General features: G+C 37.9%; 2 protein-coding genes across 2 annotated transcripts in view; both read left to right on the top strand.

Moving 5' to 3' along the window:
• Window positions 1–12,787, top strand: part of LOC131543369 (mucin-2) — a 21,811-nt gene extending 9,024 nt beyond the window's left edge. Inside the window, exons 3-4 of the mRNA XM_058780637.1 lie at window positions 6,995–10,670; window positions 11,634–12,787. Coding sequence (XP_058636620.1) covers window positions 6,995–9,225 — 2,231 coding nt within the window. The 3' untranslated portion in view covers window positions 9,226–10,670; window positions 11,634–12,787. The remainder of the gene's footprint in view (window positions 1–6,994; window positions 10,671–11,633) is intronic.
• Window positions 9,579–25,967, top strand: LOC131543912 (mucin-2). Its single transcript, XM_058781716.1, has 13 exons — window positions 9,579–10,670; window positions 11,634–12,092; window positions 16,548–18,626; window positions 18,910–19,836; window positions 20,816–20,877; window positions 21,759–21,874; window positions 22,053–22,372; window positions 22,669–22,733; window positions 23,903–24,084; window positions 24,198–24,310; window positions 24,397–24,461; window positions 24,552–24,730; window positions 25,178–25,967. The coding sequence occupies exons 1-13, from the start codon at window positions 9,579–9,581 to the stop codon at window positions 25,267–25,269; spliced, it is 5,751 nt and encodes a 1,916-aa protein (XP_058637699.1). The 3' UTR covers window positions 25,270–25,967.

Genomic DNA, 25,967 nt, shown 5'->3' with positions numbered 1-25,967 from the left:
ATTATACTATAGACCCGGAACCAAGAACATCAAGGCTGAGGCCTTTCCAGGATCCATAACCCCGAAGAAGTGACTCCCGAACCTGAACCCATCATACCTACTCCTATCATCACAAGTCCTATATACAGTGGTCCTCTCCACCAGTCGCCTCCACCATGCCTCCCGCCAATCCGCCGGGCTGTTCCCCAAACCTACAGTATGTTCCTCGGACCCAACGGACTCCCTTAATCCACTCCACCCACACTTTACTTGGTACTGGCCACCCAGGGGCCAACGCAACTCTCTCGTTGCTAGGAGACCGCTTCTGGTGGCCAAACATGGCCCGGGACGTCAGAAGGTTTGTGCGAGGCTGCCCGGACTGTGCCATATCCAAGAGTTCCCGTCATCTACCAGCAGGCAAACTTCACCCTCTACCCATACCTCAACGTCCGTGGTCACACCTAGGAGTAGATTTCATTACCGACCTACCTGTATCCGATGGTAATACCTGCATACTAGTAATCATAGACCGTTTTTCCAAGTCATGCCGACTTATTCCCCTCAAGGGTCTCCCAACTGCTCTCCAAACCGCAGAACTCCTCTTCAATCACGTCTTTCGATACTTTGGCATCCCTGAAGATATAGTATCCGATAGAGGACCCCAATTCATTTCCAGAGTCTGGAAGGCTTTCTTCTCCCTCCTAGGTGTGACCTTCAGTTTTTCGTCAGGTTATCATCCACAGTCCAATGGGCAGACTGAGCGCAAAATCCAGGAGATAGGACGATTCCTGAGAACCTTCTGCCATGTCCGCCAGAACTCCTGGAACCAGTTCATAGGCTGGGCCGAGTATGCGCAAAATTCCCTGTGACAGCAATCCACTGGACTTACCCCATTCCAGTGCATACTCGGTTTCCAGCCTCCCCTGTTTCCCTGGTCAGGTGAGCCCTCCAACGTCCCTTCCATCGATCACTGGTTCCGGGAGAGCGAGAGAGTCTGGGACGCAGCACACCACCAACTTCAACAGGCAGTGCGTAGACAAAGAATGACAGCCGACGCCCGCAGATCAGAAGCTCCAAACTACCAACCAGGGGAGAAAGTTTGGCTGTCAACCAGGGATATCCGCCTACGCCTGCCCTGTAAAAAACTTAGTCCCAGATTCGTTGGCCCCTTCACCATACTGGAACGTATCAACCCTGTCACATACAAACTCAAATTACCACACCACTACAGAATTCACCCTACGTTCCATGTTTCACTGCTTAAACCCTTCTCTCCACCTCTCACCACAGGGCCTGACTTGGAGGAAGAGACCCCTCTCCCACACATCCTAGAAGAAGGTGCAGTTTACCAAGTTAAGGAGATCCTGGAATCCCGGCGTCGTGGTGGTAAACTCGAATACCTCGTGGATTGGGAGGGATATGGCCCTGAGGAACGCTCGTGGGTAACCAGAGAGGACATTCTGGACCCAACTCTACTCGAGGAATTCCATGCAACCCACCCAGATCGCCCAGCAACCCCCCCGAGGCAGGGGCAGACCACCGCGACGCCGGGGTCGGCCCTCAGGAGCTGGCCGTGGAGAGGGGGTTACTGTCACGGATCAGTCAGGCCCTTCACTCCACCAATCACATCGTTCCACATCCCCCGAGTATTAATCACACTCACCTGCACCTGATCACCATGCCAATCACCAGCACTATAAAGGATCACCACACACACACTTCAGCGTCCGATCTCGTCATTGCTACGTGGACTCAACCTCTTGGTATCCTGTATCAGAAAAGACCATATCCTTCCGAGAATCTAAGAAATACTTACCCTGTTTGACTTACCTGCTGTGTTCTCCCACCTTGTGTCCTCCTCTCTTCATAGAGCTCCGTCCTCGAAGTGTGTGTGTGTCTCCCCGGATCGATCCTGTCTCGTCTCCCCGTACGCCTGAGGAAAAGAGAAGAATCTTAAGCACATCATATTATCCGTTCCACTACCATTCTGAAGTCACCTACTCACCTTGCAAGAATCCTAAAGTCACCTGAGTGTCTCACCTGTTTTAATAAACACCTATTTCTCTTTTACCATCTTCGTGTCTGAGTCCATCCATAACATCAACACAGTATTAAGAATCAAGGGAATCTAAACTTTTGAACGGGGTCATTTTTATAAATTTAACTATTATTTTCTCTTGTGGAATATATGTAAACGTCTTATGTAAAATATCTTATTCAGGTCAGTAATAAAAAATTACCTGCATTTTGTATGATCACTCTTATATTGGTAAAATAATTAACATTTTGTAGATTCTGCTACTTGGGTAAAGTTGGTTTTATATTCGCACATTCACAACATTCACACATTTCCACGTTCAATAACTTTCTAATTAGGCAATGTGCAATAAAGTTATTTTTTTGCAAATTCTAATCAGCGACATCATTGTCAACCTACTACATTTTTTTCACAATCGATCAAAATGAGCAAGTATTGTTTTTATGTCATACTTACTTGCGAATGTCCGCCGAATGTCCAATATAGTGTGGTTAAGAAAGTATTTGAATGCAGAAGTCCGAATGTGCGAATATAAAACCAACTTTACCCAAGTGATTCTGCTAGGTGTAAGTAAACTTTTGACCTCAACTGTATGTTAACTGCCAACAGCAGTTCTATTAATGCACTCAATGCTTACATTTCATGTCTTGAAGAACAGTTCTCCTCACACACGTACACTGGGAGAGCACAAAGGGCTTGTTTCTTGTTGACATCATGAAAAAAAAAAAAAAAAAAAAGCATGTTAAACAAGCAGGCCAACTTTATTTTATATACAGTGAAGACAGTGATGGAGGTGGTTAATGTTGGTGAATTTGCTCTCACCTGAAGATCAAACTTTTAGAATATCATGCAGCATCTAGTGTGTGTGCTGAAAACCACAAACACGCACAAGTTAGTTACGTTTATAACCAACAATGGATGTAGAAAAGAAAAAAGCAGAGTCTGTATCCTGTTATGTGAGGAGACATCACAAAACTTGCTCTTCAACTCAATAGAAGTTACCTTAAGTGTTGAGGCTCACTTTTTAGTATTCAGCATTCAGCTCAGCCTACAATTAAAGAAAGTTTGTAAAGGTTTACTACAAATTTGTAGATTGCTTTTGTATAATATCCAATATATTGCAAAATTCATGTCTGTGTATTAGCCTTAAAATAATTTTGGATTAATACTGTTAGCAGCTAGTTGTTTAAAAAACAACCAAATAAAATCACATTTACCAGGGCTCCATTTCCCAAAAAGCATCGTATGTCTAAGCTGATCGTAAAAACATTTGCCACCAGTGGTCTCAACAATCGACTTAGCTCACTATGCTTTTGGGAAACGCAGCCCTAAACATCACAGTAAACAGCAGCGGCATTCAAAACGTAGGACTGCGTTTACTGAAATAATGCCGGATAACGTTAACATTAGTGCCCTACTTTTACGTTAACATTATACTATAACTTATAGTCTATAAGCAGTGACGCTAAAATAGCATTCAAAATGCTCATTCAAAAGCACTAGGGAAATGCCGTGCTTTACAGCGCTATGTAAAAAATAGCGTTTCCCAAGGATGAAAACATTCCGTCATCATGATATTCTTACAACATTCAAAAAGCAAATAAGAAATGTTCACAGATGTTTTGATTTACTTACAAGTTTTTCCATTAAGTTTGCTCAGGTCGCTTGCGAGTATCCGCCATGTTGAATAGATTCTTCTGATAACTTCGGTTAGAGTAAGTAACGTCGTGACGTCACTTTACGTCACTCAGTAAACTTAAAAATAATAATTTAAGTAGAAGAGTTTACTCAAAAATGTTGAGCCACACAAAAATAAAACTTAATTCCTCGTTCAGAAAATTTTATTGTTATAAGTTGCATCAACGATTTAACAGACTTTAAGTGCAGTGTTCTTAATCTTTATAAGTTAGTAGTACTCTTCGGTTTTACAGTGTGTTTTGATTGATTCCAAACAAAAGGCACAGGTTAAAAGGTCTGTAACCGGGTCAGATTTAGTTTATCAAATTTTAGATTTATTTGTGATTATATGTCGTCATGATTATTTCTCATATTACTTACTGTTTAACTACTTGGTCGTAAGCTAGTATTACTACTCTGAAACCATTAGAGTCTTTGTATAAACAATCACTAAAAACTCTTGATAAGAAATCAGTTCAATTTCATCATTATTCAATATAAAAAAAAAATACAATTTGCTAAGCTGGGATAACTTGATCAAATATGTACATATTTGTCTGCTGTTTAAGACTATGCATAGCCTGACTTCACCACTAAAACAGTTTGTGAATATTAGAACTGCTCACCGATCTACAAGGGGTGGGGAAGAGGGGACTGTATTCCTCTCAAAAGAAGTAAATTCAGTCAGTCTGTATTTTCAGTCAAAGCTGCAAGGGAATGGAACTCCATCCCATCAACAATTAGAAGATTACATACTTTTGGTTCTTTTCAGTCTCATCTTAAAAAATGGTTACTGACAACTCAGCACTGTCAACATTAGTACTGTATTCTTGACAATAGACTTCCTTGCTAATTGCTCTTGGCTATGTTGCCTTCTCCTGTTGCCATATCTCTCTCTATTTCTCTCTTTTCCCTCATATGTTTACTTTGTTTTAGATAATTTACTTATATTTTGTATTTTAGTAGCGATTTTTTTTTTGTGTGTGAATTTATGTTTCTGTAATATATATTTTTTTCTCTCTCTTTCTCTCCATATGACGTGTATATGTGTGATGCTCTGTCTTTGTTTTTAGGGTGACTTTTTAACATTCTGTCAAGGGTCTACAGATGAAAAATAGCATTTTGGGCTAATTCTGGCACATTTACAGTTATGTTTATTAATGTGCATTGCCCCTGTAAATAAACCTAAGGTCAGACGATTAGGAACCCTAAATTGGGAAGACCAGAGGTAAGCTTGGGCTTGACGGAGCATCGTAGGAAGCCAAAGAATGCTAATGAGAACATAAGTCTAAAGTTTGATTAGTCTCGGAATTTGGATAGCATGATTATGCAGAGGTTAAGTAGATTAGTAGTTAGTGGAAGGCGTTTGGTGATTTGGCATAGGTTCTTGTTTCGTAAGCCTTTAACGAACATGGATGTGTGAGAATAAGAAAGAGCAGAGCAATGTTGCCAGTGGTTAGTTTATGGAAAAAGATGATTCCTGATAAGTAGGCTCGGAAAGAACACGTTCGGATCTTTTAAGAAGGAATGAGTATAAGAAATTAAGTTGTAATGGCAGCATGTCGTTTGATGTAAAGGAACTGATAGAGGGAATGGTGAGCTTGGAGCAGTTCCGGCCAGTGAGGTACGTGGTTGTTATAGAGATAGAAGATGCTGTTCTGGGATGGGAGGAATTGTTGCCCGAGGTACAGTACATTACCATTTGCATTCATCATCTAATATGTTGTGGAGAGATGAGATGGCTGCTGCTTTAGATAGAAGGTTGGACAACAAGGATTTCCCTTGAGGAATTATCCAGATGGCATAGTTGAGGTGGCCTAGAAGTGCAAGTAGTTGACACCTGTACATCTATTTGTTAATAGAAGTTGGAAAGACGCAGTGAGATTCGGTGGATTTTGTAGAGGGTGGAGATGAATGAGATTGAAGTGGGATGATGCCTAAAACTTGATGCTGGTATGAGGTCCTGAGGTTTTCTGCTCTGGAAATGGAATGCGGAGTTTGGTGAAAACCTTGATTAGTGTGCAAATCCTGATCGCGGTGGTGCGATGGAGGTGTAACATTAGGAAGTCGTTCATGAGGTGAAGGACGTAAGGGAATTGTGTGGTTTTTGGTGAAATCTGGCGTAGTGCTTTGGAGAGAAAGTTGAAAATCCTAGGTCTGCTTCTGCAGCCAAAGGTGAGGCGTACAGCGAAGTAAAAGGAACCTTTCCAGTAGACTCCGAAAGATCGCTAGAAATCTGGATGGATAGGCTAGACTTTGAAGGCGTTGGTGGTATCAGCTTCAGCAGCCGGGCTCCATGGCTTGCTAGATAAATGAGTTTGTTGGCGGTTAGGAATAACTGAAGAGGGCGGAGCTGCAGAGGATAATTGGTTGAAACTGTAGTTTTGTGTGAGAAGGATGGTTGGGTTGAAGGGGGTGTGATAATTGAGCATGCTGAAGATAGATGGGACGGGCTCTGCAAAGTTAGCGTGAAGGAATGTTTGAGCTGTGAATATTCGACAGTATACATGTTGATGGAAGGAGGTGACAAAAATATAGACCGGTTGGAAATAGAATTGGAGGTTGAAGGAGTCCAGACTGCACCACGTGGGGTAGTGACGCTGGACGAGGCTTCTGGACTGTAGAAGTAGCTATTGAGAATTATTAGGAAGCATGAGAGCCGTATTGCTGTAAAACGGCTACAGGAAGGGTGGAAGAATGGATGTTGGGATGAAAGGATGTTTTTGAGTGGGGCAGTATTGGGCATGAGAGGGTGTTGGTGGAGGGAGAGAGGGAGGTATAGAGAGAGGGGAGAATAATAGCGCTCGGAAAAACGACTGCGATCGGGACAATGAGAGGCGCTCCTTGAGCAGCGCCGGTGGCATTGAATCGAACGGAAGAGAGAAAGAGACAAACAGCACGGTACGAGGCGGCCCGATATATGAAGGATTCGGGAAGTGAGGTGATTGGTAGAGGCGTGGCCTCGCTCCCCAACCTCAGTTAACTAGTTAACTCCCTTTATTATTACTAATTAAGCACATATTAATGCCTTATTCTACATTACCTTATTCTACATCCCTAATCCTACCCAATACCTAAACTTAAAAACTATCTTACTATCTATTAATAAGCAGCAAATTAGGAATTTACTGAGGGAAAAGTCATAGTTAATAGTGAATAAGTGTTCCCTATTCTAAAGTGTTACCTAACATTTTTATAACTTTTTCACCATATCACTTACAATACTTACAGTACCTTCAAGAGAAAGAAAAAACAAAGCTGTCTATCACAACTACAATTATCTCCTGTTTTTATTTGCAGGAATCTTGAATTTCTACTTTCTTCCGGACTGCTGCCAAACTGACTCTACTTTTACTGCCAGTTCTTCTCCAAACCTTTCCATGACTGTTTCTCAAAGCACTGCAGCTCAAACAATGGAGCCCTTAACCAATGGGATCAGTTCATCAGGAAGCATTAAAACAACTAGCATGGACTCATCAACGACATCTGAGACACCTACACTGACTCCAAGTCATGCAAACAATGACTCCATTACCACCACTGTTTCCAATACACAGGATGGTAGAGGCCAAACCTCAGACAGCAATATATATGATTCTTGGACCACTGGAACATTAACTGGTCACCAAATGCCTGAGCCAACAACTGAAACTTCAACCAACAGAAGTGTCATAGAGCAGACTGCATTTTCTGAATCAATGACAACAATTTCCCCTACAACAACTCCAGACTCGAGTTCATCCACATTCACAACAACCTCAGAACCAAAACACCTCACAATGAGAAGCACAACTGAGTCTTACTCCACCATTCAAGCCACTACACAACCGATGAACACTTCTGACTCACCATCAATCTACCAATCTGCAAATGAATTATATACTACATCTTCCAACCACCTGCAAGTCTCCCAAGCAGCTACTGCTGCCTCTGCACTCCTTCAGTCTACACCACCGCAAAACGCACCAACCAATGCAAACATTAAACAGCCCACTGTTACAACCTCAACTTCATCCAGCAGAAGTGTCACGGATCAGACAGCGTTTTTTGAATCAACAAAAACAACTAGCATGGACACAAAGACATCTGAGACATCTGAGTCAGGAAAACCGATCTTCACAAGCAGCTCAGAACCAAACCACTTCACTATCAGAAGCACAACCAAGATTTACTCCACCATTCAAGCCACTACACAACCAATGAACACTTCTGTCTCGCCAGTAAACTACCGAAGCACTGCAACTCAAACAATGGACACCTTAACCAATGCCACATCACATGCGATCAGTTCAACAGAAAGCGCTACAACAACTAGCACGGACACGTCAATGACACTGACAACAACAACAACAACGACAGGCTCTTCATTTCCATCCCCTGATGCGTCCTCTGGGACATCACACTCCGCTGCGACGACAACACAACAGCTTGAGTCATCAGACCATACTCAAGTCTCCATCACATCAAATGAATCGACAACAAACACAATTGCCCCTACATCAACTCCGGACTTGAGTTCAGACATCTTCACAACAAGCTCAGAACCAAATCACTTCACAACAAGAGGCGCAACCGAGTCTTACCCCGCCATTCAAGCCACTACACAAACGATGAACACTGCTCTCAGTGACACTTCTGACTCACCATCTATCTACCAATCTACAAATGAATTAGATACTACATCTTTCAGCCACCTGCAAACACAAATGTCTCAAACAATTTCTGCTGCCTCTGCACTTCAGTCGACATCGTCACAGATCACACCAACCAATGCAATCATTACACAGCCTTCAGTTACAACCTCAACTTCATCCAGCAGAAGTGTCACAGATCAGACAGCGTTTTCTGAATCAACAAAAACAACTAGCATGGACACAAAGACATCTGAGACACCTACACTGACTCTGAATCAGGAGAATGAAAATGAACGCATTACATCCACTGATGCCAATACGCAGGATGACCAAACCTCGCACAGCAATATATCCAATTCTTGGACCACTGGAACATTGACTGGTACCCAAAAATCTGAGCCAACAACTGAAACCTCAACCAACAGAGAACAGACAGCATTTTCTGAATCAACAATTACAGCGATTTCCTCTACAACAACTCCAGACTCGAGTTCATCTATCTTCACAAGCAGCTCAGAACCAAACCACTTCACTATCAGAAGCACAACCAAGATTTACTCCACCATTCAAGCCACTACACAACTAATGAACACTTCTGTCTCGCCAATAAACTACCAAAGCACTGCAACTCAAACAATGGACACCTTAACCAATGCCACATCACATGGGATCAGTTCAACAGAAAGCGCTACAACAACTAGCACGGACACGTCAATGACACTGACAACAACAACAACTACAGGCTCTTCATTTCCATCCCCTGATGCGTCCTCTGGGACATCACACTCGCTGCGACGACAACACAACAGCTTGAGTCATCAGACCATACTCAAGTCTCCAGCACATCAAATGAATCGACAACAACAACAATTGCCCCTACATCAACTCCGGACTTGAGTTCAGACATCTTCACAACAAGCTCAGAACCAAATCACTTCACAACAAGAGGCGCAACCGAGTCTTACCCCGCCATTCAAGCCACTACACAAACGATGAACACTGCTCTCAGTGACACTTCTGACTCACCATCAATCTACCAATCTTCAAATGAATTAGAAACTACATCTTTCAGCCACCTGCAAACACAAATGTCTCAAACAACTTCTGCTGCCTCTGCACTTCAGTCGACATCGTCACAGATCACACCAACCAATGCAAACATTACATGGCCTTCAGTTACAACCTCAACTTCATCCAGCAGAAGTGTCACAAATCAGACAGCGTTTTCTGAATCAACAAAAACAACTAGCATGGACACAAAGACATCTGAGACACCTACACTGACTCTGAATCAGGAGAATGAAAATGAACGCATTACATCCACTGATGCCAATACGCAGGATGACCAAACCTCGCACAGCAATATATCCAATTCTTGGACCACTGGAACATTGACTGGTACCCAAAAATCTGAGCCAACAACTGAAACCTCAACCAACAGAGAACAGACAGCATTTTCTGAATCAACAATTACAGCGATTTCCTCTACAACAACTCCAGACTCGAGTTCATCTATCTTCACAAGCAGCTCAGAACCAAACCACTTCACTATCAGAAGCACAACCAAGATTTACTCCACCATTCAAGCCACTACACAACTAATGAACACTTCTGTCTCGCCAATAAACTACCAAAGCACTGCAACTCAAACAATGGACACCTTAACCAATGCCACATCACATGGGATCAGTTCAACAGAAAGCGCTACAACAACTAGCACGGACACGTCAATGACACTGACAACAACAACAACTACAGGCTCTTCATTTCCATCCCCTGATGCGTCCTCTGGGACATCACACTCCGCTGCGACGACAACACAACAGCTTGAGTCATCAGACCATACTCAAGTCTCCATCACATCAAATGAATCGACAACAACAACAATTGCCCCTACATCAACTCCGGACTTGAGTTCAGACATCTTCACAACAAGCTCAGAACCAAATCACTTCACAACAAGAGGCGCAACCGAGTCTTACCCCGCCATTCAAGCCACTACACAAACGATGAACACTGCTCTCAGTGACACTTCTGACTCACCATCAATCTACCAATCTACAAATGAATTAGAAACTACATCTTTCAGCCACCTGCAAACACAAATGTCTCAAACAATTTCTGCTGCCTCTGCACTTCAGTCGACATCGTCACAGATCACACCAACCAATGCAAACATTACATGGCCTTCAGTTACAACCTCAACTTCATCCAGCAGAAGTGTCACAAATCAGACAGCGTTTTCTGAATCAACAAAAACAACTAGCATGGACACAAAGACATCTGAGACACCTACACTGACTCTGAATCAAGAGAATGAAAATGAAAATACAACAACGACGGTCAGCAGCCATCTGCATATTCTAAACAACATGTCCACATGCCACAAGCAAACCACTAGTCACACTGTACTTTTGAATGCTCATGCATTTGCATTTGACCAAAACTGAATGACATTTAAATAGCTTAGAGACACACTGTACGATACATTTTTGGCTGTCCCAGACGAAAGACTGGCATTGTGAAACAACCGTGGCGATTTCTGATTCGGCACAATTATTTCACGATGCCAATCTTTCGTCTGGGACAGCCAAAAATTGATCGTACAGTGTGTCTCGGGCTTTAGTAGACCAAAACTGAATGACATTAAAATAACTTAGTAGACTAAATCTGAACGACATTTAAATATCCTAATAGAACAAAACCGACCAACATCAAAATCTCTGAATTCTCTTAATAGAAGAAAACCAGTCAATATTTAAACACAAATTTTCTAGTTCAAGTAGCTCAAGTAGTTCAGGTCGGTTTTGTTCTTAATAGAACAAAACTGATATTAAGTATCTAACAAAATTGCCATTTTCCCTTAAAATATACTCATAACATGGGCTGAATAATAGAAAAAAAACATGTCCAATATATAGACAGTGCACACGGTCACACACACAAAGACAAAGCACCATCACCATGCCTAACATTTAGTTTACAAAAATGTAAAAGAAACAAAACTATTCAAATAAAATATTATCATATAAATATCATCATATTATCAAATATTATCATAGTTATGCAGGGACTTTTAATTCCTTTTGATTGCCAAAACCATACAATTTATAGTATTTTATCATAAAATTACATACAATGCCATGTTAAATCATAAACAATTTTTCACACTATGGTATGTGCTAAGGTAGTTTATTGTTAACCAGTTAAGAGGTGATAACTGTTTGAAGCCTTCTACTGTTAAAAAAATAATAATAATTATATCCTCTCATTTAACCACTTTCCTTCTGTCTTTTTTTTTACAGGGAATAGTTTCAAGACCAGCAATAACACCCGATTCAATGCCCACATCTATGAACACGCCCTCAAAGTCTCTGACAACTCAGGAAAATCTGAAAAAGAACACAAACACCTCCTTAAACCCATTTTCTCCAGCATCTCCTGTAACAGCCATAAGCAATGACTCTAAACCTGTCACCACTCCATTAGCTGAGGAACACAAAGGCACAACTGTGGGCATATCAATTCAAACAGCGCTAAACAGGTCTGATTCAGAAGGCACTACAGTCACAGACACCTGGTCAAACAGCATATCTTCAATACCAGCAGGTCTAACAAACCCACAATTATCAAGAAACACCAGCAGAGACGGAAAAGCAGATGATTCTGCAAATTCAGTGAAACGCACCATTGTTTTTGTCTTCAACATTCCCAAAGTACCTGTGTTTAAAACAATCACCTTCAGTCACTCACTGGTTAATCAAGTAACAGTCATGAACACAGTTTTAAGACCATGAAACGGTTACATAAAATGACTTAAAAGCAAAGTGTGTGATTAAGAGAGCATATATTTGGCTCCTTGTATACATGACAATTGCGGAAGGGTCAAAAACAGAAACTTCCAGCTAAATGCATCTTAATGGAGAGAGATTGGGAATATAAGGAATGTAGAAGCCGAAATATTTTTGTGGTTACTGAACAGACAGGAAGGCAATGTCAACTATTTCAACGTCAAGCAGATCATATGACTACGTGCTTTTAAACAAATAAACAAATAAACAAACAAAGACTGAAACCAAAACAAATGAGATGGAAGAACAGGTGTAATGTTTTATGAAGACATTTCAACAACATATCAAATATATGATATGTTGGTTTTATATGTTAATTTGTATTCTATTCACTGTAGTGTTACAGCTTTAAATTATGCAATGTTTATGTACAAAGACACCCAAAAAAAATCATTCATATCATCATGCATGTAAACAATAACATGCAAAACCTTTTGCTCTTTGCATTTTTTCAGCTCTTTTGTCGCTTACGTACTCATTTTGTACTTTAATTTTAAAATTGTGTTCTGTGAAAATTGTTGGCTCCTACGACAAATTGCTTGTGATTTTCCTTTGTAAGTTGCTATAAAATCATCTGCTGAATAAATAAATATACAATATGTCAGATCTTTTTTCATTAAAAAAAGCACATTCCTTTAGCAGATAGATGGACGGATATGCGTTGTGTAGACTGTAGAATTTGTGATGCGTTAATATGATATCTGTAGAACCATTTGGAGGAATTAAAACCCATAATCTAGGAAAAAACTCAAAAGGATGTGATGTCTTGATAATATGCAACACTTTATCGTGAAAACCTGCACAACAACTTTGAACGATTTGTGATCAGAATTACTCATCTGGACAACAAACCTCATGAGGTCTCAGTAAACAAAAATCAGTTAAAGCAGCGATTTCAATTTCTGCTTAACTTGATTATTCGTCATCTTGGATTTGTTTTTCTTTCCTTTTTCCTCTTTGTTTTGTCTTTTTATCACAACCAGCTCATTGTGCAATAATGGAAGACGCAGTTCACTAAACATTCTGTCATCATTTACTCATCCTCATGTTATTCCAAACTCTCACATAGTGTAATTAGTGTTTATTTGTCCAGACAATGAAAGCCAGTGGGGTCCAGTGTGTTTTACACAAGAAATAAACACATACAGGTTTGGAAAGACATTTTTCTAATAGGTATTACATTATTTTTGTAATGAAGATGCAATAAATGATCAGCAGTCAATAAAATATACAATGTTATAGCAGTCTACAATATGAGTTTGACTGTATTATAGGTTTAATCATTTCAATCAAGAACAAAACACCCCATTATCATTTGCTTTCAAAGGCAGTATTTCATAAGAGTGCATGTTTAGGGAGGAATGCATTGTTGTATAAGTACGTATACCCGGTTTGGTTAAAAATGGAATGCATTAACAACGCACCACCACTTAGAGTGACATCTGTGTGTCATGTGATTCCAAACAGAGCTAATAAAAATGGGCACTTCCAGGACAGCATGAGTTTACCTGCTTTCATCAGAGGACTTACAACTTCACCTGTGTGTAAGAAATAGCACTCGGGTACATAATGGATTGGGTGAGTTTGACTTGTTTAATTTGTTTATTAGTATAGTCATACTTTCTGATTTATACTCATAACCATTAATATTAGTTTATTTTATTGTATTTTACTTTGCTCTTGCTGTATTTTCATTTTCTCTCTCTTTGTATTTTTTTTTTTTATGTTACTGTACAGCATTTTGGTACACTGTGTTATAAGGTGCTTTATATGTTAAAAAAAATAAAAATTGTACCATTTAGAAGTCTTTTTGTTAGACATTATTCTAAGGTGTCCTTGTTACAGTGTAATTATACATTTAAGTATTGAGTAATATAATATTACCATAACCATATAGTAAGTTCATGTAGTTAATTAATATTAGTAATATTAATTAACTACATGTACTTACTATATGGTTAGGGTTTGGTTTAGGGTTACTTGCATGTAATTTCTGCTGAATTTATTGTTATTATAATAGTAAGTACATGTAATGTGTAACAAGGACACCTTAAAATAAAGTGTTACCATCTTTTTTAATTAATTTAGATAATTTGTAACAATTTATGATTTAACTAAGCAGTATAACACTAAACTAAAATGAGCTGAATAATGAACATTGTCTTCTGTAGAACTGCTTTAGGGCTGAAATTGAAGTCATTTCATAATTTTCCTACTTATTTCTGCAAAGCTGCTTTGAAACAATTGTATAAATATACAAACAAATGTATTATACAAGGATGAAACAAAAGCAGACCTTATACTCCAAACACATTGTAATAAATGGCTGACACCTCAACAGCAAGAATAAGTAATTAAGTAAAAAATATCTTAAAATAGTTTCAAGTTCAAGATGCAGTTTGGGTGATCTTTGTAAATGTCCTCATACGTTAAAGATCAAATACATAAATGCAATAGGGCACAATAATAAATGAAAAATTAATGGCTACGAACCACAAGGAAAGCATGATGAAGTCTTAAGATATATTCTTAACTGTGAGCATGTTTAATTTTATTGAATGTAAGTTTTATGATCACATATAAACCCCTGTTGTTGGTAAAATGACATTTCTAATGAAATTATTTGAGCATTTTGATCACTACCATTCAAATGTTTTTTTTTTTTTTTTTTAAAGAAATTAATACTTTTATTCAGTAAGGATGCATTAATTTATGAAAAGTGCCTATTTCCACTAAAATATTGTGCAGCACAACTGTTTTCAACATTGATAATAATCAGAAATGTTTCTTGAGCAGCAGATCAGCATATTAGAATGATTTCTGAAGATCATGTGATACTGAAGACTGGAGGAATGATGCTGAAAATACAGCTGTGCATCACAGAAATAAATTACAGTTTAACACATATTCACATAGAGAACATATTTTAAATTGTAATAATATCACAATGATATTGTTTTATTGTGTTTTTAAATAAAAGCTGTCTTTGTGAGCATAAGATATATTTAAAAACATTTTTAAAAAAAACATCTAACTGACCTTAAACTTGTCAATGGTAATGAAATTCTTCCCTCTTTTTTGTAATATGATAACTACTTTCATCAACATTAATGTGGACTGTGCAAAAAAAAAAAGAAAAAAAGACAAATCATCTTTGATATATGGCAACAACAAAAAAAAACCTTTATGAACAGAAGTCATCTGGAAAAAGGGTCATTTTATTATTACTTTTTTCCCCCACTGCCACTGACATGCCAAAAAATGATGCCATTCCTTACATATTTGCTAATGTTATGTATTATATGTTTATAGGTGATCTATTTGACAGCTACCAAGATGAATAAAAAAGCACTGATAATTGCAGTGTTAAGTTTAGGTATGTAAGTTCCTGATAATCCAAATTCTTTATATCTCTTATTACTTATTTACATGTGACAATTGTTCTAAAATGAATGTTATTTTGATTTTTTTAACAACAGTGTTTTGTAGCACCACTGCCCAACCACAAACTACAGACACTCCTACAGGAACAACAACACAACTTACATCTACGGTTGAACCAACAACCACAACTGTTTTAACAACTACTGCTGAACCAACAACCACAACTGTTTTAACAACTACTGCTGAACCAACAACCACAACTGTTTTAACAACTACTGCTGAACCAACAACCACAACTGTTTTAACAACTACTGCTGAACCAACAACCACAACTGTTTTAACAACTACAGTTGAACCAACAACCACAACTGTTTTAACAACTACTGCTGAACCAACAACCACAACTGTTTTAACAACTACAGTTGAACCAACAACCACAACTGTTTTAACATCTACTGCTGAACCAACAACCACAACTGTTTTAACATCTACGGCTGAACCAACAACCACAACTGTTTTAACAACTACTGCTGAACCAACAACCACAACTGTTTTAACAATCTACTGCTGAACCAACAACCACAACTGTTTTAACAACTACTGCTGAACCAACAACCACAACTGTTTTAACAACTAGTTGAACCAACAACCACAACTGTTTTAACAACTACTGCTGAACCAACAACCACAACTGTTTTAACAACTACTGCTGAACCAACAACCACAACTGTTTTAACAACTACTGCTGAACCAACAACCACAACTGTTTTAACAACTACAGTTGAACCAACAACCACAACTGTTTTAACATCTACTGCTGAACCAACAACCACAACTGTTTTAACAACTACAGTTGAACCAACAACCACAACTGTTTTAACTACTGCTGAACCAACAACCACAACTGTTTTAACAACTACAGTTGAACCAACAACCACAACTGTTTTAACAACTACTGCTGAACCAACAACCACAACTGTTTTAACAACTACAGTTGAACCAACAACCACAACTGTTTTAACATCTACTGCTGAACCAACAACCACAACTGTTTTAACATCTACTGCTGAACCAACAACCACAACTGTTTTAACAACTACTGCTGAACCAACAACCACAACTGTTTTAACAACTACAGTTGAACCAACAACCACAACTGTTTTAACATCTACAGTTGAACCAACAACCACAACTGTTTTAACAACTACTGCTGAACCAACAACCACAACTGTTTTAACAACTACAGTTGAACCAACAACCACAACTGTTTTAACAACTACAGTTGAACCAACAACCACAACTGTTTTAACAACTACTGCTGAACCAACAACCACAACTGTTTTAACAACTACAGTTGAACCAACAACCACAACTGTTTTAACAACTACAGTTGAACCAACAAGCACAACTGTTTTAACAACTACTGCTGAACCAACAACCACAACTGTTTTAACAACTACTACTGAACCAACAACCACAACTGTTTTAACAACTACAGTTGAACAAACAACCACAACTGTTTTAACAACTACTGCTGAACCAACAACCACAACTGTTTTAACAACTACAGTTGAACCAACAACCACAACTGTTTTAACAACTACTGCTGAACCAACAACCACAACTGTTTTAACAACTACTGCTGAACCAACAACCACAACTGTTTTAACAACTACAGTTGAACCAACAACCACAACTGTTTTAACAACTACAGTTGAACCAACAACCACAACTGTTTTAACAACTACAGTTGAACCAACAACCACAACTGTTTTAACTACTGCTGAACCAACAACCACAACTGTTTTAACAACTACTGCTGAACCAACAACCACAACTGTTTTAACATCTACGGCTGAACCAACAACCACAACTGTTTTAACAACTACTGCTGAACCAACAACCACAACTGTTTTAACAACTACTGCTGAACCAACAACCACAACTGTTTTAACAACTACTGCTGAACCAACAACTACAACTGTTTTAACAACTGCTGCTGAACCAACAACCACAACTGTTTTAACAACTACAGTTGAACCAACAACCACAACTGTTTTAACAACTACTGCTGAACCAACAACCACAACTGTTTTAACAACTACTGCTGAACCAACAACCACAACTGTTTTAACAACTACAGCTGAACCAACAACCACAACTGTTTTAACAACTACTGCTGAACCAACAACCACAACTGTTTTAACAACTACTGCTGAACCAACAACCACAACTGTTTTAACAACTACTGCTGAACCAACAACCACAACTGTTTTAACAACTACTGCTGAACCAACAACCACAACTGTTTTAACAACTACTGCTGAACCAACAACCACAACTGTTTTAACAACTACTGCTGAACCAACAACCACAACTGTTTTAACAACTACTGCTGAACCAACAACTACAACTGTTTTAACAACTACTGCTGAACCAACAACTACAACTGTTTTAACAACTACTGCTGAACCAACAACCACAACTGTTTTAACAACTACTGCTGAACCAACAACCACAACTGTTTTAACAACTACTGCTGAACCAACAACCACAACTGTTTTAACAACTACTGCTGAACCAACAACCACAACTGTTTTAACAACTACAGTTGAACCAACAACTACAACTGTTTTAACATCTACGGCTGAACCAACAACTACAACTGTTTTAACATCTACTGCTGAACCAACAACCACAACTGTTTTAACAACTACTGCTGAACCAACAACCACAACTGTTTTAACAACTACTGCTGAACCAACAACCACAACTGTTTTAACAACTACTGCTGAACCAACAACCACAACTGTTTTAACAACTACTGCTGAACCAACAACCACAACTGTTTTAACAACTACAGTTGAACCAACAACCACAACTGTTTTAACAACTACTGCTGAACCAACAACTACAACTGTTTTAACAACTACAGTTGAACCAACAACCACAACTGTTTTAACAACTACTGCTGAACCAACAACCACAACTGTTTTAACAACTACAGTTGAACCAACAACCACAACTGTTTTAACATCTACGGCTGAACCAACAACTACAACTGTTTTAACAATCTACTGCTGAACCAACAACCACAACTGTTTTAACATCTACTGAACCAACAACCACAACTGTTTTAACATCTACTGCTGAACCAACAACCACAACTGTTTTAACATCTACTGCTGAACCAACAACCACAACTGTTTTAACATCTACTGCTGAACCAACAACCACAACTGTTTTAACAACTACGGTTGAACCAACAACCACAACTGTTTTAACATCTACAGCTGAACCAACAACCACAACTGTTTTAACATCTACTGCTGAACCAACAACCACAACTGTTTTAACAACTACTGCTGAACCAACAACCACAACTGTTTTAACAACTACGGTTGAACCAACAACCACAACTGTTTTAACATCTACAGCTGAACCAACAACCACAACTGTTTTAACATCTACTGCTGAACCAACAACCACAACTGTTTTAACAACTACTGCTGAACCAACAACCACAACTGTTTTAACAACTACTGCTGAACCAACAACCACAACTGCTTCAACATCTACAACTGAACAATCAACTACATCTGAACAAAGCACCACAACACAAACAGCAACAACATCCCAACCCACAACTACAGACACTCCTACGGAAACAACAACACAACTTACATCTACTGCTGAACCAACAACTACAACTGTTTTAACATCTACGGCTGAACCAACAACTACAACTGGTTTAACAACTACAACTGGACCAACAACCACAGCTGCTTCAACATCTACAACTGAACAATCGACTACATCTGAACAAAGCACCTCAACAAAGACAGCAACAACATCCCAACCCACAACTACAGACACTCCTACGGAAACAACAACACAACTTACATCTACAGTTGAACCAACAACTACAACAGTTTTAACATCTACAACTGAACTAACAACCACAGCTGCTTCATCTACGACAGATCAATCAACTACAGCTGAACAAAGCACCACAACGCAGACAGTAACAACATCCCTGCCTACAACAAATACAGCACAATCTACAACTGAGGTTACAACAAACTCACCTACAACAGCAACTGTAACCCCACATACAACAGTTCAGCCTGTAACCACAACACAGGCTCCAACAAGCCCAAGCACAACCTATACCGTTTTTGTCAGCTTTTCCAGCAGTGAAGACTTTGTGCCTGATCTGTCAAATCCAGCATCACAAGCATATACAAACAGAAAAGATAAAGTCAAAAATACGGTACGTTGTGTGGCAAAAATGTAAGGCATATGCAGTTTGCACTGGAAGTTAAATAGTAACAAACTCTGCATTTAAATGTATTAATTATTTAATTTTGCACACTAATGTAGATATTAGTGCAAACTAACTGCACACCATATAGACAGTAATGTACATACTTTTTTTACTCAAGTGCAAATAGAATTTTATTTTATTTATGCTCTGGTGTAAATATTAATATTCTGCCTTTTTAACAATTAGTCCAAATGTTACTGTTAAATGTTAAGATATCAAAGAATTGCCAATATACAACTGGATTTTCCTGTGGGCATTCTCATCATTGACCTCTTAGATTTTTCAAGAAGAGTTCTGAATTAAAAAAAATTTAAAAAAATTAAAAAAAACTAATAACTTCTCTGCGGCTTGGTCAGCTGATAATCTGAGCATAATTGGGTGAAGACAGGAAAATAAAAAAATGCAGACAGTCAATATGGTGGACCAATATAATTTTTAAACACTAAGTGGCGATGATTTTAAGCTTTTAAAGTACAAATGTATAGGGCACGTGTTGACGATGACCTAATGTCACATGTTTTGTTACAATCCATGCATTTGTTGGATATGTTGAAACTGCTCAGGTACCCTCAGACTTGATGGTTATAACATTTACCAGGTTATGTCAAACTTTAGAAAAAATAATAATGATTACAGAACCAAAGGTGAAAAGAAGTGCAAAAAGCATTTAAATACTTTAGTTGTGAATTATGCACCGAGTAAACTAAGGTAAACAGTTAAACAAGAACTAAAGAAAATACTTTTACAGTAAATTCTGCCATGCACTAAAATTTGGAAACAGCTGGAACAGTAACTGTATCATGTGAAAAAAAAAAGAAAAAAAAGAATGACTATCAAATCTCTTTCATGTTGTAGTTTTTTGGTCTGTGATTACAATTATTGATAATCGATGACTAAATATTGAACCTGACATTGTTTTCCACAGTTGGAACCATTATTTAAAAACGCATTCCCTTCCTTCAAAGCACTGGCAGTTATTCAGTTCCGGTGAGTATTTCTTAACTTTAAATAAGAATACATTTCATTTTTGGAAAGCTAAAGTCTTTAGTTTACAGGGAAATCTAGACAGCTATTTATACATTTTTTTTCTTAATTGTAAGAAATAAAAATTTTACATTTCCAAACCTTCCTTTGGGATCACATGAAGAGACAGAGGCAAAACAACAACAACATCAACAACAACAACAATAATAATAATAATAATAATAATAATAATAATAATGCAAAAATAATGTTTATGAATCTTTTTTTTTTTTTTTCTACTGGTTTACTAAGCCTAAATAAAACAATCATCTTAAAATATTTTTCGGTCCCACTTTATATTAGGTGGACTTAACTACTATGTACTTACATTTAAATTAATCATTTGGTACAATGCACTTATTGTATACATACATGTTTTTACATTTTACATTAAAAATACCTATATGTAGCTACATCTGTAATTAATTTCTGTAATTACATTTATAATTACACTGTTGACCCATCCCTTACACCTTAACCCACCCTTAAACCTACCCATACCACCAAACCTGTCCCTAACCTCACCCGTATCCCCCTCAATAACAGAAAAAGTGTTTTTCAATACAATATGAACACAATAAGTGCATTGTAATTATTTTTTGATGCATGATACATAGTAGTTAAGGCCACCTAATATAAAGTGTGACCCTTTTTTTTTTTTTGTAAATCATTTAATACACAGCATCTGCAAAGACTTAATACCACAAAAAATCTACAGCAAACCAAAAATAGCAGCATTAACACTTTTTTTATTTATTTTTTTTTTCCAAATGTGCTGTATGGGATTTCTGTATTGAATCTTACATTAAAAAAAAATGACACTGAGTCTTTCTCTTCTTCTGTAGTCCAGGGTCAATCATCACTGAAATGAATGTGATATTTGGATCCTTACCCAGTGATGCAAGCATAACAAGCACAATTCTGGAAGCTAATGCCACTCTCAATATCATCAGTGTAAGACGTAAGTCAAACAAACAACATCATCAGTACAACATCATTCAAAACAATTTAGAATGTTTTCTGTATTAGTCTGTATTGTTATTAAACTATAGCTGTTGCAATGCTTTTTTATCTTGCTGGAATAATTGTCTCAACTGCTATTTTTACTTTTCTACAATACATTCAAACCCACACAACAGTAAGGGAGCCCTTCACCACAACTACCAAAGCCACAACAACCAGTATTACTACAGTTACAACCACCCCTACAACAACTACAACCACACCTACCACAACTACAACCACACCTACAACAACAACAACAACAGCAATAACCACAGTAACAACCACAACAACAACTACACCTACCACAACTACAACCACCACCACAACAACAGCACCAGCACGTCCTCTGCCAACTGTTGCCATACAGATTGTCATAATAGTGGTGTTTGTTCCAGAACTGTCAAACCCTCAAACTCCGGAATTTAAAAGCCTAGCCACAAGAGTAGAGAGTATGGTATGTTTCAAATGGCAGAATAATAGTGTGTTTTATATATATATATGCATTTGCAAACATAAGTATATAGTGACTTTAATTTTAATAGTAAAAAATGATAAGAAAATTTCTAGATGCCTGAAAGTTTTTTGGGGAAAAAAATGATATTTTTTAGCACTCTTGCTCAATTGTATAGTACTCTTTGAAAAGAAAAAAAAAAATAGCAGCACAACAAAACATAAACTGCTTTCACAAAAATGGAATTGTTTAATAAAACATTAGGAAAAAATCCTAAACCTGACTTACTGTTTTCACAGTTTGATGAAGTCTACAAAAAGAGGTATGGGCCTCGTTTCATCAGGACCATCGTGATTGCTTTCATGTAAGTTAAAAGTTTGATTCTTTACTTTAAATGATTCCTTTGTTAATTTGCACTCCATCCTGATTTCAATGTCAGACAGTTTGTGTAATTTTTCATGTCATAAAAACTTAAATGTATGCATTTCCAATATAATATGTCTGATTAGTTTACGCATTCCCTGGGATACAAGAGCTCAAAGTTTGAAATGTTACATTTATGTGCTGAAACCTTATTGTAATTGTTAGAATGGTCACGGATGAGCTTGGTCCAAAGTGCCACAAGAGTCTATGAGGCGAACATGACCGCCATTGGCGGTTAACAGAGGCCGATCAAAACGAAACTCGGTGGGCCTGTTTGACTTATGGCCCTAAAGGCCTGTGAGAAATTTGAAAGAAATTGGCCTCTGGGGGGAGGTATTGCATTTTTTGCGATACATGCAATATTCATATCGTATGATAGACCTCCTCATTCCGAACAACTTTGCCTCTAGAACCACTGCTGTCAATCAAACCGTTTTTAAAATGATTGAGAAGATGTGAAAAACCTACTTTTGCAAACTAGTCCTAGTTTTTTGCTCAATCTGAGAAAAAAAAAAAACACTGCAGTGTAATTCTCTGGACTCTAGGTCAATAATTATCAAAAACATGTTGAAATTTACCCTTTGGGAAGCTATAATGGGCTCCTTTAGAAAAGGGGTCTGTCCAAATATATCCAAAAGCCTATAAAGCCTCAACGAAAACTCAAAACTTCACGAAACCCACTGAACACATGTGACAAGTGACAATGTGACAACACATGTGATTCTAAACAAGCATGCAAAGTTTCAGCGAGATCGGACCACAGCAGGCGCTGTAACAGTCATAAACATTTTAAAAACATCATATTTCTATGGTAAAATGCCTTTTTAATAATTGATTTAGGTGGTTACAGGCTTGCTAAATAATATGTAATGTATTTTTCCTTATGTGCTTAAACACCTAAAGCACATAAGCTGCTTGCAGCTATATTTATTTATATAATTACACTCACTACTGTCAACAGCACAAAATTTGACAAAATTTACTCTTCTCTACACAAGTTATATATATATATATATATATATATAATACTGCTTTCTCCAATTTCTGCATCACAACACTGAGATCATACGGATGTAATTATAAACTGTAAAACATACCGTTTCTTTCCAGAGCTGTTTCCAGGACCCGGGCAGTCTCAAACGTACAGGCAGAGGTTAAGTTAGTGTTTAGTGAAACATCCACTGAACCGATCCCCAGCAACACAGACATTGTGGAGACTCTAAAAGAAGCAGCGGCTAATTCAACTTCAAACTTCAACCTCACCCTTGATGCCACCTCCATTACTGTCATTAGTAAGTTGATTCAGACATGCCCAATTTTCCAAGATTTTACTATATTTTTACTATACTTACCTATAAAAGTTGTGCTACGTTTTCTTTAAAAAAAAACAATTCCTGTTTTGTAGAATCAGTGCAGATAATTCCGCTGACAATCCTCACCAACGGAACCTTCATGGCTGCTCTTTCCAATAAAAATTCTACTGAATTTCAGAGCAGGGCTTCGCTGATAAAAGCAGGGGTGAGTGTGACGTGTCTACTTATGAATTTTGGAACCATGCTTTTACAGAAGAAACCCAATTTTGATAAACAACTCTTGTTTTGCAGCTTGAACCTTTCTTCTTTGCTGATTACCCTACATCATTCAGCACCATATCCATAACAAGCTTCAGGTATGAATATGCTGTGTGTTCTTGAATATAGCTACTGATTCAACATAACACAGTTTTCATTGATGAATCTTGATTCCGAACTCTCTCCAGTGATGCCAGTGTGAAATTAAGGAGTTTGCCCACGATCCGAAACAGCATGGATCTTGTATTTGGAGCAGGCACCGTTCTACCCAATAGCACCCAGATAGTGAACACAGTAGTTCGAGCCGCCAAAAACAACACATTACCCTTCCAGATCTTCACTTCTTCAATTATAATAAATGGAACAGGTGAGTGACACACTTCAATCTTGCACTGCTCAGATGAGTTTTTTTTTTTAAATTATACAGGATTTCTGAGGGTTTTATGAAGGTGAATGTAACACTTTTTTAAGATCTGCAGAAACTCTGTTATGTCAATGTAGGGTAGAGTAAAGGTAGAGTAATAGAAAAGTTTGCGCAATTTGTGGTACTCAGAGAAAAGAAAAATCAATTCCATTTTTGTAGAATCACTGCAGAAATTTCCAGTGACAATCCAGATGTAATGTCACATTTGTGGCTACTTTTTTCAAATACATGACGCAGAAAGAGAGAACTCTAAATGTGAACTTGCATGTAGATTTTAAGAGTTCAAACTTGAATTGTTGCAGCTGTACTCTGTTATATTGCTTGTGCTTTAGGCAAAATCCCAAAAGGTCAAAAAATGATAATTTATGTTTTCTTCTCTTTGTAATGCAGCATTTTCATCAGGTGAAGTCAGCAGCAGGATCAGTGTGTTGACCGCTTCATTCCTGGTTGCGGTGTCGCTTCTGGTTCAACGGTTTAACTGACCGTAATGACTCATGCCAAGATAACCAATTCAGACAGGTCTGAATCTTGCCTTCAGCTCAAGTAAAGGCAAATGAAGCTACTGATGCTACTTAATGAGTAGTAATGAAAGTAATATTTTATATAATCATATTCTGAAAACTTCAAACTAGATCTAAGCTACAGTGGATTCCATATCAGTTCTGGATCTGTATGTACCTGAATGTTTTCATAGATTTTCTTCAGAACCCATCATTGTAGAATTATGTTGTTTTTAAAATGTTGGTTAATGGAATATTTTTTACCACAACTCTTCCATTTAGTAAGGACATATTTTCAAAATACGCAAAAACAGTACATAGGTTTTCAAAGTCTAAATTATGCTGAAATGCTATGCTATTACTGATTCTTCGGAAAAGGGATAAAACAAGCAAGAGTTTAATTTCAATTGAATTTCATCTTCCTTAAAATGATGACCTTAAAATAAACCATTCTCAGATCATAACTCACTACTTCACTTAGATTAAACATAATATTAAAAAAAAAACAATATCATGTGCTGACTGTAATCCATGCATTGGAAAATGTTAAAGGTCTTTTTTATGCTGGCTGACTCTGGAGCAGGCTTTAATGAGCGAAAGGATGAAGTATTTCAATGCTTATGAAATCAGTAACACAAAGAAGAAGAATAACAAATAGCTACAGTATATGACATCAGAAA

The sequence above is a fragment of the Onychostoma macrolepis genome, chromosome 07 (assembly GCF_012432095.1).
Source record: "Onychostoma macrolepis isolate SWU-2019 chromosome 07, ASM1243209v1, whole genome shotgun sequence".
NCBI classification, from domain to species: Eukaryota; Metazoa; Chordata; class Actinopteri; order Cypriniformes; family Cyprinidae; genus Onychostoma; species Onychostoma macrolepis.
Note: the sequence above shows the minus strand (reverse complement) of the source record. Positions and strands in the feature narration are given on the sequence as shown.